Consider the following 12,766-nt stretch of genomic DNA (forward strand, 5'->3'; position numbering starts at 1 on the left):
ACTGTAATGATTATGGCACAGGGGGATTGGGGGGGATTAATGCAATGTCACACATATATATATATATATATATATATATATATAATGAATTACGCAAATTAGAATGGCAGGTATTTTAGGGGAGGAACGGTGACAAACCTACCTCCATGCCATATTTGTTTATTGATGATATGTACAAGGTTTATTTAATAATGTGTAAACCCCTTAAGGACACAGCCTGTTTTGCCCTTAGGACACAGCCGATTTTTGCATTTTCAGATTTCCTCCTCGCCTTATAGGAGCAATAACTCTTTTATTTATTTTTTCCACAGCTGTTTTTTTAGTTTTTTTTTAATGGGACTTTGTAATGACCCCTTTTATTTTACCTTTAAAGGGGTTATCCAACAAAAGGTGTTTTAGTACGTACCTGGCAGGCAGTAATGGACATACTTAGGAAGGATCTGCGCTTGTCTTGGGGCTAAATGGCTATGTTGTGAGATTACCATAACACTGTGGCTAGCTTTTTGTGAACTTCCTGTTATGACATTTTTTTTTCACTACAAATCCCAGAATTCCATTTCCTCCCTCCCACACATCAGCCACCCCACCCTATGCATCCATTAAAAAGACCTGTGGTTTTCAATCAGGGTGCCTACAGCTGTTGCATTAGTTGCAGATTGATCTCTCTCCCACCAAGCGAATACTCCACCCATTGAAGACAGGCTTCCTGTCATCAACTGTCTAGCGAGTCAGATCTCGGCCGCATTGCAACCTGGGAAAAATCTGAGACAACAGTAATTTTGTCTGCTGGTAAAAATAAATATTGGAGTAAAAATCACAGAAGAATTGTGAGAAAACCGTCACACACAGGTACAGACACTATATTATGAACTACACTAACTTTACAGCCCCTGTAGCATAGTTAAATAAAAAAAAAATCCTGGAATACCCCCTTTAAAATGTACGGTGCAAAAAAAAAAAAAGGCTTAAAATTAGCAGGGTACTCCACTGCCCCAGCATTCTGAACATTTTGTGCCAAAATGTTCTTAACGCTGGGGCAGTGGAGTACCCTTTTTAAAGGGGAAACCACAATTTTGCAAGTTTTGGGGGTTTTCATTTTTCTGCAGTGCACTTTAACCCTTTAACGACAGGAACGCCGGAAATGTATGGCGTCCATTTCAGAAAAATTTGCTCTCCAAAATCCCATTGTCGCTCCTACCCTTCTGAGCCCTCTAGTGCACCCACAGAGCACTTTACATCCATATATGAGGTATTTCCTTACTTGAGAGAAATGGGGTTACAAATTTTGGGGGACATTTTTACCTATTACCCCTTGTAAAATGAAAAAAAAAAATAGGTTTACGAGAACATGTTACTGAAAAAAATAAAGATATTGAATTTTCTCCTCCACTTTGCTGCTATTCCTGTGAAACACCTAAAGGGTTAACAAACTTTCTGAATGTCATTTTGAATACTTTAAGGGGTTTTGAAATTCTGAAATTTTCATGAAAAATTGGAAAATTGCTGCTAAACTAAAAAGCTCTATAATGTCTTCAAAAAGTAAAAACATGTCAACTTAATGATGCAAACACAAACTAGACATATTGTATATGTGAATCAACATATCATTTATTTAGAATGTCCACTTTCCTTACAAGCAGAGTGCTTCAAAGTTCGAAAAATACTAAAATTTAAAATTTTTCATGAAATTTTTAAGAAATGATGAAGTATCGACAAAAATTTAACACAAAGTAGAATATGTCACGAAAAAACTATCTCAGAATCAAATTCAGTTAAAGCATCCTAGAGTTATTAATGCTTAAAGTGACAGTGGTCAGATTTGCAAAAAACTGCTGTGTCCTTAAGGTCAATACGAATAAAATGATACCTATGTTTACATGTTTGTCTATTATTGTACTGCTTTTATAAAATGTCAAACTTAATATGCTAAAAAGTATTCTTAAAATTGACCTATTCTGACCCCTATAACTTTCTTATTTTCCATATACATGGCTGTAAGAAGGTTAATTTTTGCGCCATGATCTGTAGTTTTTTATCGGTACAACCTCAGCATACAGTAACTTTTTGGTCACTGTTCATTATATTTTTCTAGTTATGTGACCAAAAATGAGCAATTTTGGACTTTGGGATTTTTGTTTTCGTTTACGCCATTCATTGTACAGGATCATTATATCATTATACCAAATATGGTTATTTTATGTTTTTATTTTACATGTGTTTTTTTTTTATTAATAAAATAGGAAAGGAGTGAATTACTTTTCTATTGTCAGGGCCTTATTTACTGACTTTTATTGGCATAGCACTGGCCAGTCTTATCTGCGATCCAAAAGCCAAAAGCCAGAAGGCAGACCATACAGATGGATGCAAGAAAAGAGTATGAGTGAAGCTTAGGAGACCTTTGGCTGCCATTTTAACGCATCGAATCCTCATGATTGTGCTGTAGCTGGTCCGATGAGTCCACCCAAGACTATAGATGCAGTATTTCTCTATCAGCTTGTGGTTCAGGCAGTTTGTAAAGACAGGTTCTTTTTAACCCCTTCACGACCCAGCCCATTTTCACCTTTAGGACCTGGGCATTTTTTGAACATCTGACCACTGTTACTTTAAACATTAATAACTCTGGAATGCTTTTACTTATCATTCTGATTCTGAGACTGTTTTTTCGTGACATATTCTACTTTATGTTATTGGTAAAATTTCACTGATATTTGCATCCTTTCTTGGTAAAAAATCTAAAAATTTCATGAAAACTTAGAAAATTTAGCATTTTTCTAACTTTGAAACTCTCTGCTTGTAAGGAAAATGGATATTCCAAATAAATTACATATTGATTCACATATACAATATGTCTACTTTATGTTTGCATCAAAAAATTGATGTGTTTTTACTTTTGACACCAGAGGGCTTCAAAGTTCCGCAGCAATTTTCCAATTTTTCTGGGACCAGTTCAGGTTGGAAGTGGATTTTAAGGTTCTTCATATTAGAAATACCCCATAAATGACCCCATTATAAAAACTGCACCCCCCAAAGTATTCAAAATGACAGTCAGTAAGTGTTTTAACCCTTTAGGTGTTTCACAGGAATAGCAGCAAAGTGAAGGAGAAAATTCAAAATCTTCATTTTTTACACTTGCATGTTCTTGTAGACCCAATTTTGGAATTTTTACAAGGGGTAAAAGGAGAGAAATCTTCCTAAAATTTTTAACCCAATTTCTCTCAAGTAAGGAAATACCTCATATGTGTATGTCAAGTGTTCGGCGGGCGCAGTAGAGGGCTCAGAATGGAAGGAGCGACAATGGGATTTTGGAGAGTGAGTTTTTCTGAAAGGGTTTTTGGGGGGCATGTCCCATTTAGGAAGCCCCTATGGTGCCAGAACAGTGGACCCCCCACATGTGACCCCATTTTGGAAACTACACTCCTCATGGAATTTAATAAGGGGTGCAGTGAGCATTTACACCCCACTGGCATTTGACAGATATTTGAAACAGTGGACTGTGCAAATGAAAAATTTTATTTTTCATTTTCACAGACCACTGTTCCAAAAATCTGTCATACACCAGTGGGGTGTAAATGCTCACTGCACCCCTTATTAAATTCCATGAGGGGTGTAGTTTCCAAAATGGGGTCACATATGGATATTCATTGTTTTGCGTTTATGTCAGAACTGCTGTAACAATCCGCCACCCCTGTGCAAATCACCTCAAATGTACATGGTGCACTCTCCCTTCTGAGCTTTGTTGTGCACCCCCAGAGCACTTTGCGCCCACATATGGGGTATCTCCGTAGTTGGGAGAAATTGCATTACAAATTTTCCCTTTTACCTCTTGTGAAAATTAAAAGTATGCGGCAACACCAGCATGTCAGTGTAAAAAATGTAATTTTTATACAATAACATGCTGTATGTAGACCCCAACTTCACCTTTTCATAGGGGTTAAAGAAGAAAAAGCCCCCCATAATTTGTGTAGTGTAGTGTTTTTAGGGTACAGTCACACGGGCAGAGGTTCACAGCAAGTTTGCCGCTGGGAGTTTGAGCTGCAGCGCAAAATTTGCGCCATCTCAAACTTGCAGCACTCACTGTAAACCTCTGCCCATGTGAGTGTACCCTGTACATTCACATTGGGGGGAGGGGGGGGGCAAACATCCACCTGTTGCAAAACTATAACTCCGAGCATGCCCTTTGGCTGTCTGTGCATGCTGGGAGTTGTAGTTTTGCAACAGCTGGAGGCACACTGGTTGCAAAACACGGAGTTTGATAACAAACTGGTGTTTCGCAACCAGTGTGCCTTCAGCTGTCGCAAAAACTACAAATCTCAGCATGCGGTGACAGCAGAAGGGCATGCTGGGAATTGTAGCTATGCAACAGCTAGAGGCATACTGCTACAACTCCCAGCATGCCCTTTGGCTGTCCGTGCATGCTGGGGGTTGTAGTTATGCAACAGCTGAAGGCACACTGGTTGCAAAACACTTGAAAGTCTATTACTTAACTTAGTGTTTCCAAACCACTGTGCCTCCAGCTGGTGCAAAACTACAACTCCCAGCATGCATGGTTTGTCAGTGCATGCTGAGAGTTATAGTTTTGCAACAGCTGGAGGCACATGGGTTTGGGAAACACTGAGTTAGGAAACGGACAATGTTTTGCAACATCTGGAGGTCCACAGTTTGGAGACCACTGTATAATGGTCTCCAATCTGTGCTCTTCCAGATGTTACAGAACTACAACTCCCAGCATGCCTGGACAGACTGAGCATGCTAAGATTTGTAGTTTTGCAACATCTGGAAGAGCACAGATTGGAGACCATTATACAGTGGTCTCCAAACTGTGGACCTCGAGATGTTGCAAAACTACAACTCCCAGCATGCACAGAAAGCCAAAGGCTGTCTGGGCATGCTGGGGGTTGCAGTTTTGAAACTCCCAGAGGCAGCGGTGAGATCGCTTTACGGCAATCCCGCTGCTGCCAATGAAGATGCCGCCCTGCTGCTGGAAACTCGCCGCCGGGACACACCACCTCCGGGACCACCTGGAGGATGCTGCTGGCGCCGGGACCGCTCGGGACACCGCATGGCCGGGTAAGTGATGCCGGGGGACAGGTAAGGGACACTTAGCAGAGCGGTGTGTGTCCCGATCCCCGTGATCGGGACTCACACACCGCGCTGCTATCAGCTAGTCAGATTTGAATAGCTGATAGCAGCGATCGCTGGGGGTGGGGGATGAAACCCCCCCGTGGTTGCATGGTAAGATGGCTGGCTATCAGTGATAGCCACCATTTTACCGGGCGCTGTGGGATGCCGCGAGTAGCGGCAAAAATGTTCATGACGTACCTGTATGTCATGGGTCGGGAACACCTTCCCACTCATGACGCACAGGTATGTCATAGGTCGGGAAGGGGTTAAGCTGCCCATACACATTAGATCAATGTTGGTGGAGCCTAATTGTTGGACCATCCAGTATGTATAGTGGACTCCCGACATCCCCCGTCATAAGGATTGGGCTTTTGGATTTCTACATTCCTGATTCTTTTTTTTTCAAATTGGCATCCTCTAGAGCAGTGCTTCTCAAGCGTGGTCCTCGAGTCCCTCAACAGGTGATATACCTGTGGTGATGCCTGATTCACTGACCATAATTATATCACCTGTAAAAGACTAAGGAAATCCTGAAAACATGACCTGTTGGTGGGTCTTGAGGATTGCGCTTGAGAAACACTGCTCTAGGGGCCCAAGTGATCCAAGTGTGGTAGGGGCCCAAGTGATCCAACGGAATTAAAGAAAAGACTCTCTTATTAAGAAAGAAAATAGCAAAAATGTCCCCAGAGTACTTCTCTAAATTCTGTGCACCTCAGCACCATCTCAAACACTTCATTCTGATCTGATGAATTGATAGAATACCAGAATTATGATATATAGTGACAATGACAGAATGTGAGTGTCCAGGATGATGGGTGTTGCAGTATTTATACAACAACGCAGAAATAATTTTTGGGTGGTATGCATCTAGGATCTTCACAGTGGTGCCTTGTGTGAAAGTTGTATAACATCTGCTCATTTTGTTGCATTGTATTTCCGATTTGTTGCCAATTCTCTGTGCAGTATAGCTCTTAATAAAATGCAAAGTGTTGAATATTGGGCAATTTTTACCATCTTGTAATAGTGGGATGTCTGCTTTCATGTTTTGTAGCACAGGTCATTATTGATTCTGTAGTTTCACCAAAGTGTTTGTTCTGACTATCACGGTTACAGTTTCAGTATGATGTATGTGCTTGTAGTATTATTATTCTAGTACATGTACAGTAGATTCTGTATAGCAGTGAGGAGATCCCTCTTGCAGCATTTATCCTCTATGGAGAGCTGCTGTTCGCCGTTCCATCCCAGTGGGAGAGGATACAGGCACACAACAAGCACTGACGGCAGGATCTATAAGTGGAAGGATGGAGATGTGTTAAGCAGGAGGCTAGGGCTGCGTGAGGTCAGGCTGCGATCCTTCCTGCCCTGCCAGGGACCCTGCACCCATACTTGTGGGCTCATACAGACACACCGCAAGGACGGGGGCCAACAGCTTGCAGCAGACACCTGGCAGATGTTGTGTCTCACTGGAAAAAGGCCAAAAGGCAGCAAGATGAGAGCGTATGACGAGAAGTTGGGAGGTAGAAACAGTCAACTCTGTATGCTAGAGTAATCTTGAGGCTTTGCTTTTTCCTTTTCCTGGACTGATGTATTTTATGCAGCTTGCAGTAACTGTTCTGAAAAATATCACATTATTTTATTGCATTGTACTTACATATGTTTCTATCCAAGTAGAGTTTGTATGAAAAGAAGTCCTGATGTTCACTTGTAGGTTCCCTGTAAAAATGTTTATGTTCCTACTGTTAAGGATGGTCTTTAATTCTGTTGCTATTGTTGGGTCCTCTGCTCTCTAGTGAAGAGGTCACCATTGGTAAAAAATGCCTCTTTCAACGAGGTAATTGGTTTTTCATAGGAAACAAATGTGGTGCTCTATGCAGAAGATCACTTGCGCAGCTTATTCTGTTACCACCTTAAGAAGTAACAAACCATGAGAGTTGGGCATCCGTGCATATCTAGTGGTAAACATCTACTCCTCAGGGAGGCAGATGGTCTACTTTACAGAAGTGTTTCTTGGCCAGTGGCAATACCTTAATGTGGAGGGAGCAGAGGTAACAAACCTCATCACCTTCTAAATGCAAGATTGCACATAGTCTGCCTCTATATATTCAAGTGTATCACTACGGAGTATATTATTCTGATCAATACAAAATCTCGAACTGTGCCCAACTCTGTGTCATTTTTTATTTATACACTGCCGTCCTATATTGGGGTATTGGGACTATTTAGGTACTACAGGCTGCAGGGTCCTGGTGTGACAGCAACCTCTGCGTCCCCAGAAATGGGCTCCTGGTGAGCATTAGCATGAAGAAGGAGTTTGCCAAATATTTAAATTATGTGTAGGTACAGAACCCCCTTTCAGCATTAAGAGTCGTACAACTTGATATAAGATATATGTATCATAAAATATCTGTATGGGTATACTCTCACATCACTGATTTACTGCAGTTTTTTGCGAATTTGCTGCAGATTTGTTGTAGATTTTGACTTCCCTGTTAAAGGTAATTGGGGGAAATTCAAAAGAAATCTGCAGTGTATCTAAAGCATTGTAAACATATCCTTCATATGTATTTTATTGTGAGTAATACATTTTTTTACACTTCATACAGTTTCAATGTTGCTGGTGCTCCCACATGAAATATAGAATCAGCCCCCCCTGAGTTTGAGTGCACCATGGAGAGCCATGACCCCTGTGGTTTAATACATCCTTTTCAATGTTTTCTTCTTACTTATCTCTATACATACATTATAAGTCATATTCCCCAGATGGTCTCTCCTAAAATAATAAGCCCATGATTTTTCTCCTTCAGCCCAATCCATTGTTTCTTCTTATATCTGTTTTAGGAAATCTGGGTGATGACTAATATGACTGTTGTTGCATCTCATCCTATTGATAGGCTTAGCTACCTAGTTATGCAAGGCTACAGCTGGAGGGTGTATATTACATAAAAAGCCCAGTCTGCCATTCAGGTCTCTGGAAAAGATGCATGTGAAAGCTGATATAACAGTTTTAGCATTTTTAATTTGTTTACAGGTGATATGAATATAGAAGTGCAGAAATAAAATAGGGGAATCCATTGTGCCATAGCATTATTTTTCGAAATGATGTATAGAAATAAAAAAGAAGCACTGTGATGTGCAAAGATTTAAAAATGTTTTGCTCTTTTATATTTTCAGCAAATTCTGTGAAGTTGGAGATGCATAGCGATGAGGAAGGAGACCGAAAGACGCTTCGTCGGGACACACCGCTCCAGTCACAAGATGATGAGAGTGGGCTCGATGAGTCAGCGGCTGAGACCAATGGGATCTCTGACAACCGTGTGGGCCAGGATATGTCTCTAGATGGCGGAATCCGGCTCCCGAATGGTAAACTGAAATGTGACGTCTGTGGCATGATTTGCATTGGCCCCAATGTGCTAATGGTCCATAAGAGGAGTCATACGGGTAAGCAGCTAGAAGCCAAACTGCCTGTAGAATCTGATATTAATATTACCTGATTCTATTGCCTGTCATTGCTTACTCATACTGGAAAGGCATGTCCCATCCTTTGCATGGCTTCATAATGTCACTAAATGTAGATGACTGCTTGTTTTTTAGAGGGCAGAGCTCTTTACTCACTGTAGTTACCCCTAGTAAGGAGATGACATTAAAGAGCATTTACCCTTAAGAAATGTTAAATATAAATCAGAAATTATTGCATAGAATATTGGTTTCTAGGACTCGATGACAACTAATATGACTCCCATTTAAGCGTCAGGGGATTGTCATCCATTTTTACGGTCCAGGGTAGCAAATACTGGTGTGTTAAATTTTCCCGAAAAAAATGCTTCTTAAAGTTATCACCATTTACTATGATGCAATGCATTCTGTCTGCAGGGTGTTTTGTAACACTTTCTGGTTCTAACTATCACATATCCTCACTGCCTTTATATCACCAGTGCTGTGCACTATTGGACATGCTATAATGAGCAAAAAAGAGCCCCCTGTGCAGTATATACCTCTAAGTCTGACACCTGCATAATAAAAAGTCCTTACCGGTTACCCACCATATAACCATATGCTGTTGCAAGCTCATTGCGCAGCACTGTCTCAATATGTTAAATGCTAAATGGCTTGTCTAAAACCTTTCCAATTATAAGTGCTTGTATGAGATCAGTGTGCATGTATAGTCGGTATGTCAAGGGGGGCAGAGCTGCATTTGGAGGTCTTGAGTACATCTCTTTTGGATTTTGATATTGAGATAGAATAGTTGGGCAGTAAGGATGGGATCTTCAGTTCACGGTCTATCGCTCTATCTTGCAGCTTTCTTTAATTTCTCAATACCAGGGTGTCTTTGCTGCTCAAGGTTTGCTGGATAGACTGTTGGTCTAAACAATGTCAGAGCCTCTTCCATATTGCTTGCTTATGTGCACTGAATTGCTGCTAGGTGATAGAATGGCACATACTAAGCAGGTATACCAAATAAAGTGGTTTCTTAGTATGTAGTGTTAGGGTGCATTTTCACCTTTTGGGTGCCTCATACATCCAATGCCATGCCATTCGGAGGTGGTCAATTGATGTACAATTTTGCTGGTAATACAGCATAGCTTTACCCACATGCAGCAGTGCATAGTAAGAACCTAGCCTTAGGATCTATTCAGATATAGCAAATAGGGTGCAGTTTATGCCCCATAACCGAGCACCACATGCAGTTTTTCCATTCTCTGGAGTCATGAGAAGGTGTTAATGTCATTTACTTATTAATCGGTAAAGATAGGATCCAACAAGACTTTGCTGTTTATCCTGATCCAGAGAAAGCAGAATAACTAACTTCTGGGATTTCTGCATTGTGAGATTCCTGATGATGTGGTAGGGGAATTGGTCCTTACCTAGGAAAATATTAACATTTTGGTTTTTAATTTGGAAAAGTGTTATATATACACTCTGTGTATATAACTCTGCCTTGATATAGCAACAATTTGTAAGCAAGTTGCCTTGTTCATACTGTATGGTCAGTGTGTAAGTGACCTGAACACCTTTTTTGACCTGACATTGTCATCACCTACTTGGTCATTTCTTCAGAAGCCATCCACTTTGTTTCATAAGTACTGAACTTCTGTACATGAGACAGAAGAGGTAGTTATATGAGGAAGTCAGCAGTGAAAGAAAAGTTGACACATTTAGAATTGATTATAAACCTGTTACTTAACATTTTCCTCTGTTTAGAAAAGTTGGGGCGAAACTCATTACACTCGCCATTCTCCTCACTAGAAGTAATTCGGCTCAGTCAGAAGAGATATAAGACACACCAGTAATGGCTGTTAGGGTTTTTGTTATTTATGATTATAATTGGCTTATTTGTCTGGGAAAGGAACTGACTTTACACTGACAGAGACCTTGAGAGATGCTCTAAAAAATAGATGTCATACAGTGATGGGAGCCACTAGCAGGATGGGTGCAGCACCTCAACTGACTGAGAATCATGGAAGATGTAGTAGAGTGCGAGCTGGACATTGTCTGTCATTTAGTATTAAACCTGGTAAAATGTATTATGCTAATCATGTGTGTGCTTGCAATAGCTCAGGTAATATTACAATCTGATCCTTCAGGCATTCTTCAGTGGAGCAGCCAACCCCAAATCCATCCTCTTAAAACCTCTGTCAAAGTAACTGACACCAGCTAAATAAACAGCCTTTTATTATCTTACAAATGCTTAAAGGGCCCAGGAGTTTGTGTTTAATGACAATATTATTGAGCACAAACATCACTGTATCACTATAACAACATTTTTGTTCTAGGTTTTGTCGCAACGGATCACTGTCTGCATGGACATAGTAAAGAGCCTCCTTCAAAGCAAGAGAACCTGTAATTCCTTCCATGGTGCCTAAACCACAAGTAATCTGGGTGGTCCCTGGAAGCTTCTCTGTTTAGGTATAAGGAGCAAATTTATAATCCAGGCAGGCGGGGCAGGCAGAAGCCACCAGAGACCACCCCAATCACTCATAGTTCAGGCAGTATGGAAGTGATGACAGGTTCCCTTTAAAGTGAAGCTCTGGTCTGGCCACTTTAACTATTATATTAAAACTTAACTCCATTTGTACATTGCCTATTGAATAGTATTACTGTGTCCCAAGACCTATGCCATCCCGAACATGCACTTTTCCTCCCTGTGCTCAAAGCCTGACCTTCCAGAATGCTACTTGTTGTTAAAGGGTAACTCTAAAAAGGAAAGGACTATCGTGCAGCACTGTGCACAATATTAATTTTCAAATTCACATGTATTTTAAATTTGCTGCCTGCACTCCAAAATGAGGCGCCGTTCTTCCCGCTGCATATCACTATTTATATTCACTATTCCCACTCAGTCAGCATACACAGCAGCTGTCTCCAGTCCAAGATCCAGCATAATGCTGTTCTAGAGAGCTGGGTCTCGTACTGGAGACTTCTGCTATAGAGACAACGTGAGACACTTTGTCTAATAATGCAGACAGGCATCAGGGAAAATGGTGCCCCATTATGGCATTTAGGTGCCACGTTTTTTTAGGAACTTTGATCACACCATTTGAGGTACGCTTTAATGATGAAGAAATAAAAAAAAAAAGGATCCATGTTTTTCTAATCCAGGACCACCCCTTTATGAAGAAACAATTTTCATTATTTTCCTTGTTTTCCAGAGGATGTTTATGGAAGTCTGTGGTGCAATTCATATTGTAGAAACCCTGTGTTATCACAAAATGAGTGTTGTCTTAAAAGTTTAATAATTTTTACAAATAATTCTTAAATGGGCACTGTTAGATACAAAAACTTTTTATATGTTGTACATATTGACAAAACATAAACCTTTCTAAAATACTTCATAAGAAAAGTTCCAGTAAGGGAGGGTGGGCTAGCACTCCTCTGTGTCTAATAGTACTCCTCTGTACTCTCTTCTGTCTGATAGCATTCCTCTGTGCTCTCTCCTGTCTGATTGACAGAGGAGTCCTATCAGACAGGAGAGAGTACAGAGGAGTACTATTAGACAGGAGAGAGCACAGAGGAGTCCTATCAGACAGGAGAGAGCACAGATGAGTCCTATCAGACAGGAGAGAGCACAGAGGAGTCCTATCAGACAGGAGAGAGCACAGAGGAGTCCTATCAGACAGGAGAGAGCACAGAGGAGTCCTATCAGACAGGAGAGAGCACAGAGGAGTCCTATCAGACAGGAGAGAGCACAGAGGAGTTGTAACAGGACACGGCAGGTGGTGGATCCTCTGGGCCTGTGTGGAGGATGACATGAGCCATGTCAGGGAGCGGAGTCTAAGGTGCCGCTGGTTTTCACCCCCAGCATGTCTCGTTCACACAAGTAGCTGGGAGGTGGTGTGGCACAAAAGGAGACTGGCAGGATGTGGCAAGATGGCAGTAGGTCAGGGCAGGTAACAGGTGCAGGGGAGGTAAGGTAGCAAGAAACGGGTACACGGTAACAGGGACACAGGCTTTTCACTATGGCACAAGGTAACCAAAGATCCGGCAGGGAACACTGGAGGAGCTGATATTTAAGGACAGGGGACAGGAGTAGACACTTGATTAATAGAGAAATGGCCCTTTAAGTGAAAGAGCTCCAGCACACACGCGCCCTTGGAGGCGGGGGCAAACGCGCAGGGGCTGCGAGGAAACGGAGAGGCAGAAGATAAGG

At 41.3% G+C, this 12,766-nt stretch overlaps 1 protein-coding gene across 12 annotated transcripts in view; it reads left to right on the forward strand.

Moving 5' to 3' along the window:
* Positions 1–12,766, forward strand: part of IKZF2 (IKAROS family zinc finger 2) — a 103,977-nt gene that overhangs the window by 67,722 nt on the left and 23,489 nt on the right. For 9 of the 12 annotated variants that reach the window (XM_056534222.1, XM_056534216.1, XM_056534215.1 and 6 more), the window contains one exon: positions 8,293–8,559. In XM_056534222.1, coding sequence (XP_056390197.1) covers positions 8,293–8,559 — 267 coding nt within the window. The remainder of the gene's footprint in view (positions 1–8,292; positions 8,560–12,766) is intronic. The other 3 variants (XM_056534218.1, XM_056534223.1, XM_056534225.1) reach the window with 1 other exon arrangement.

This window comes from Hyla sarda, chromosome 8 (genome assembly GCF_029499605.1).
Source record: "Hyla sarda isolate aHylSar1 chromosome 8, aHylSar1.hap1, whole genome shotgun sequence".
NCBI classification, from domain to species: Eukaryota; Metazoa; Chordata; class Amphibia; order Anura; family Hylidae; genus Hyla; species Hyla sarda.